Source organism: Pseudoliparis swirei, chromosome 20, assembly GCF_029220125.1.
Source record: "Pseudoliparis swirei isolate HS2019 ecotype Mariana Trench chromosome 20, NWPU_hadal_v1, whole genome shotgun sequence".
Classification (NCBI taxonomy): Eukaryota; Metazoa; Chordata; class Actinopteri; order Perciformes; family Liparidae; genus Pseudoliparis; species Pseudoliparis swirei.
This window is the reverse complement of record NC_079407.1, coordinates 14,754,575-14,760,574: the sequence shown is the minus strand read 5'-3', so window position 1 is coordinate 14,760,574 and position 6,000 is coordinate 14,754,575. Positions and strand designations below refer to the sequence as shown.

General features: G+C 40.8%; 1 protein-coding gene across 1 annotated transcript in view; it reads left to right on the top strand.

The window, feature by feature from the left end:
* The first annotated feature begins 1,789 nt into the window (after positions 1-1,789).
* The window catches only part of fndc3a (fibronectin type III domain containing 3A), a 46,150-nt gene continuing 41,939 nt past the window's right edge, over positions 1,790-6,000 (top strand). The window contains 5 exon segments of the mRNA XM_056441271.1: positions 1,790-1,837; positions 2,702-2,847; positions 2,892-2,910; positions 3,644-3,712; positions 5,688-5,828. Coding sequence (XP_056297246.1) covers positions 1,790-1,837; positions 2,702-2,847; positions 2,892-2,910; positions 3,644-3,712; positions 5,688-5,828 — 423 coding nt within the window.

Below are 6,000 nucleotides of genomic sequence, written 5' to 3'. Positions count from 1 at the left end.
GATACATTATGATTTATTAGATGTACTCATTGGTACCAAAAGTAAATATATTTTCTGTATGCGCCTAATTTAAATGTTTGTCCAGGCGTGTGTTTTTATATGCACACCCGAGGACAGGGCACTTCTCTTTACGAATGTTGACCCGCTTAGTTGACATCAGGGGCCGGTTTTTCTAAAATCTTTTTTCTAAAAGATTTCCAAATCTGGATCAGTTTGATCCAGATTTGGAAATCTCTTTTTCTGCTATCCAGGATCACGTAATCCATCTTATTTTTATACTCGTTTTTCAAGGCAATGTAGGATTGGATTACTCTTCTCCGGATTCCAGCTGTTCAGGATTACCAAATCTGGATTACCTGTGGTCTAAATGGGATCACAATGTAGCTATGTAAAGAACAACAGGTAGAATAGTGTGGGGTCACTCCAATATGCTTTTTTTAACAGAAAATAGGACTGAACGGAACAGTAAACAAACAATATAAACATCACCTTCCATTGTCCATTTCTTAGAAACAGGCAGTCCGCTCATCTGAGACCTACAACAAATAAAAAAGTACATACTTTACTCACACATTTATTATGGATATATCCGGCATTCAAAATGAGGGCCCGACTGGACGACGAATAAAAGATGCAATTGTAAGACACTATTTTTTTATAAATCAATGGCTGATGATGTGTAAGTGTGATTAATGTTTAATGAACAAAGACAGTTTGGGGGATTCATTTATGGGGCCGAAATATTTATAATTTGCTGTACTGAAAGGTTGCTAGCCTTCATAGCCTACCTACTTTATGTACTTCCTGTTGAACAATTCAAATGAAATTGATGAATAAATATAAATACTGTAAATTGCATGATATAAATGTTGTATTATTTAACTAACCAATTTTAGTTACCTAGTTTTATTACTGATATCCACCATGAATCCACCCTCCTTCTGGAATCAGTTTAATCCAGATTTTTGGGATCAAAAAGATCCCAATCCTACCAAAAGAAAAACCCAAACTCAAGGTTTGATCCGGATCAACAACAAGATTGGATTACGTGATCCAATCCAATTTCTGAATCCTTTTTTCTTTTTGAAAAACCCATTTTCAAGATTACTTTTGAAAAACCGGCCCCAGGAGAAGGATCTTTCTCTCCTGTAGATTTTCCCTAAAAATGAGACCCTTTTTAAATGGTGGGGCATTGCCAAATACACCATTTGGCAAAGCGGGCAGCTGGTTAGAATTTTGCTACGGGTCATTTCTGAAAGAAAAAAGAGACATCGTTGAGTCAAAAAAGATAAATTAATTGAAACATTTGTAATTACTTTTTTTATTTATTTGGGAGAAAGAAAAGCTTTTAAAAAATACATGAAAAAAACCAATTAAAAAAGGGGTTATTTACAGTGGCAATAGCCGTTTCTCAATTCAAAGTACACTGAGTACAGACTTGTGTTCTTTTGAAGTCTGGTCTTCGGAGTCTGGTCTTGGGAGTCCAGACTCCGAAGGACGGGAGGACGGGAGGATGGGAGGACGGGAGGACGGTCTTTCTGCGATTGGAACAGCAGCTAACTTGATGACGTCACCACATCAGCTGTTCTTGCTCATGAGTTTACTCCAATTTTTCACTGTAAATTACTTTTTACAGTCAAACAAAATATGACAACCCTGCTTTTCAGGATTTGTGTGTATATAAATAAATACATATATATATATAACATATTATAAGTAGCTCGCATGCTGAAAAAGTGTGAGCACCCCTGAGTTACAGAATGGGCCACTTTGGTAGACTGGTGTGTTGATGTGGGAAATCCTGCGGAGGGCGATCACGGGCTGGGGCAAGTGCAGGGTGGGACGTTTGGGAACTTTGGGACACTTGGGTCAAGAACTCCTCAAATCATCTAAAAAGTCATCCAGGTCAATCGGGAGTTTGATTTTAAAGCAGTTTGTACATTAGTAGAAAAATGGCTAATTGGCCAAATGCTACTCGGAAATCAACCTTTTAGAAGGTTTGCAGACTTCTGCATATACTAAGGATCGTCAAAACAAATGATCAGTATAAATAGTATCCGTTAAAGTCAATATGATGCCGTGAGGGTGGACCAGAACAATAAAATGAAATAAGGCGCTGGCCACAATTCAGTGTTTAACAGGGCATGACTAAAGGTCACATCCACAATTGAACGAGTACCTGACAGGTTTGTTTTATGTTTCTCTGCCGCTTGCTTGGTCAACAAACCGATCACAGATACGACAACCTTCAGGTCTTCCTTAAAACACTGAACAGGCAGATAGACAAATGAAGATATTGTAACAGAACGGTGTATTGACACACACCAACGACTCAAGCTTAATGAAAACAAAATGGCACTATTATAAATGTTTCTCTTCCCTATCTTAGAATTCGTCATGATTTGCTGTAACACACGCATGCGCACACAGAGCTCCGTAAGCGATAGTGAAATTCCGACTTTTATGCGAGCGGGGTTGGATGGAAAGTTACCTCGATACAAAGAGCAACCAGGCAGATATTATCGATGCATAGCGCCATCCCAGTAGCTCGATAGTGACTTCGCGGTGTTTTAGTCGGAGTCAATGCGATTGGTCGTCGTTCAAATTACGAGAAAAGCGCCGCTTCATCTTGCTAACGGTTAGCTCGGTGGCATTAGGCAGCTAAAGCTAGCATGTCGCACTGTGCCTTGTGTTTATCTAGGTAGATCGCAAGGTATCCGCCTCAGGTGTTGCAGAAGGTAGCTGGTCATCGGAGCCCGCTGACGGTAAACATTTCGAGAAGAGCCGCAGAGGAATCACCGGCGTGTCCGTCGAGACTGCACTGCTGCTGCTGTGCGGACTGACAGGGTGAGTAACGCTAGCTGGCAATAACCCTGTTATGTGGCCGACAGTCTGCTGCATTATGTTCGGGTACTCGACGTAAACTCTCAGGTGGTCGTTTTGTGAATTCGAGCTAACTTCTATGCTGTGTTGCAGTTCGATAACACGCAGCTAACGTCGTGACGCAACGTTAAGCACACACCTGTAGCTCGAGTAAACTGTTGCCTTGGCGTTCGTGTAACGTCAAAACGGTCAATTTCGTGTTGCCACTGCGACACGCTGGACACACTTTGGAGTTGATATCGCGTTACGTCGGCAGAGACGGGTTTAACTCTGCGGGTAAAGGTGAAGTCAAATGCATGCGCTGAATAACCAGCTGTTCCACCAGGTGAAGCTGTCTGGTATAGAAACACATTTCAAAATGAGTCGTTCTAAGAAACTGATGTTACACACGTCATTAACACTTATTTTCCCCCAACATTATCATGTTTTTTATCGCTGCCCTTTGTCTAAGTGTTGTTTCGGCACACTGTCATATTTTTCCACCCATTCTTGGGTGCTTTCCCCATCTGACCGAAACTGGAACTGAAAAACAGCTGTTATGCCCTTTTTGGCTCCTCCATTAGCCACAGTCAAATATGATGACAGTCAATAATAGATGTTGCCCCAATGTCGATGTAGAAGTCGTGTGTAGTGTGCTCCAACAGGAACGCTGTGTACAGGGTTTATTGACATGCAACTCAATGGACTTTTAACACCAGTGGCAGCTGGTGTGTTTATTAGGAGGCCGTGGGGACGTCTTATTATGTATCAACTTTTATAGCCACATCTTTTCCTAGAGAACAGAAGCAAAGATGGGAAAGTACCTACACTGTGTGTGCTTTTAGTGCAGGTAACGTATCCTTCATTCAGCCGTCACATGTAACTCTTAACACTAAATCATTGGAATGAAAACATATCTGTACCACCCATTTACACTTATGAAATGTCCTTTTGGGAAAATGAATAATATACCCGTAAATCTTATTTTCCAATGTGAGTATTGAATGCTATGTGGATTTTCATAAAGTGTGTGCACTGGGTGTTCAGGGGCAAACAAAAGAACAGACGCTTCTATGATCAGGGTTTCCCCTTTATCTCTTCTGTCACTAACCCCTAGCTAGCTGTTGTGTTCTTGGCAAACTATTACAGTTTTGAGCATGAATCAATGTGAAATGATCTTGTTTTGGAGAGTGATATGCCAAGTGATTGCAGTGATTGACCCAGAGGCATAACTCAATAAAATGTCGGCCCTCCACTGCTCGCAATAGTTGCCTCAAAGCTGTTATATTGACCATCACAAGGGGAACTGACTTTGTTGTTTAAGCTTAAGGATGGGAGGGGCTAAAGCTAACAGATAAGCCAGATCACTGTGAGGTTTAGGGACGCATGCGCCAGATTGTAATTAGGTTCAAGGACACGTGTACAATGCTCTCATGGTTTTCTCTTTTTTTTTGGACAATTTCTGAGAGCCGTAGTTCATGTTTTCAGTGATCAGTCAGTGTGGCACTTCTTAGTCTTATGCCTTTGCTGTGTATTTAAATCTCTATCTTTCTTCGGTACTCATAGGGTATGACTTGATTCAAGCTTTCGTATTTTCCCTCTTGGTTGTTATGCATTTGTCGATTGCTTGACATTATATGTCTACATGGTCAGCTTCTTTGTATTTGTGGTTGGTTTTTATGTGAACGATGTGAGCACACATTGGACAGTAGTATGGTCATGTTTTTTTCAGTAGAAGGGCTTGGCACTTTTTCATATACAAAGATTACTAATTTCTTTATTTTCTCTTGTTAAAACAACTTTAGGTGAAAGGGAGACATTTCCTCTATATGAAAGGAAACGGTTGCATATCAATAACCACTTTTCAGTCTTGCTGTGATTTTTGTGTTCATACAGAAACTTAGTTTGCATCACATTAATACAAATTGAGAGCATACATTGCATGTAAGTGGTGCATGCAAAATGTATCAAGTATGGGATTAACAGGCACCATTGACTCCACGTGAATGGTGTCTATTGACACGCTTATAAGGAATTGCATCTGATCAACCATCTCTTTGGTTTGCAATCAGTTTAGTTGGGATGGAATACATATTCTAACTTGGCTGCTCAGCTCATTGATGGCATTAGAAAATCTAATTTACAGTCAGCTGAACTGGGCTGCTGTGCCAAAAATGCTGCCAGTGCATGACTTGCAGTTGATTCAGCTAGTCACAGCATCTTTATTGCAAACGGTGTATTTAGATTATTTGTGTTCAATTCAGTTTATTTGTATAGCCCAATTTCACAAATTACTAATTTGTCTCGGAGTGCTTTACAATCTGTACACATAGACATCCCTGCCCCAAAACCTCACATCGGATCAGGAACAACTCCCAAACAACCCTTCAGGGGGGAAAAGGGAATATTCCATTGCCCAACAACAGTTTCCAATTAATATTTCCAGTGTCTTTATATATTGTGTTTTATGTTGTCACACTGTTGTTTGCATATGTTTTTTGCAATATAACCAACAAAATGATTGCATTATCTCTCAAACTAGGCACTTTATTGTGTAGTGCTCAATATTATCTTATCAATTTGTAGTAATCGGTAAAAATATCCATATTCATGCACCCATTTCTTCATCTAGCCATCCTTCCATCCAGCCATGATCCTTCATTTTCAGAACCTGTATACTAGAGGAGGGGAGAGAGAAGCCACATCCTGTGGGTATTCTGGGTAAATGTAGTTCTCAGCACGGGTCTAATGACTGGTTGGAAGACACCACAAGTCTTCGTGGTGTACTTTGTGCATTTGTATTGATTACAGTGTCTTTGTTGCAGGAGTTCCTCTTCAGTGGTGTGGATGAGGGAGACATGGCAGACCACACCTCACCTTTGGAGTCCGGCCAGCTTCCCAGCCCTGAACTTCCAATTCTGGCCTCGCCACCCCCAACCATGGTCAACGGGGAGGGCCCACAGCAGGTACACTCGGATCCCGCTGTCCTCATGGCTCCTTGCTATGAGTCACAGTTGCTACATCATCAATTCCGATACGTCCACATTTACTTTTAGCAATCTAAAACAGTTTTGTGTTTGGGTGCAAGTAGTTGTACTGACAATATGGGGCAAAAGCCATTGTGTTAACTTGTTTTGT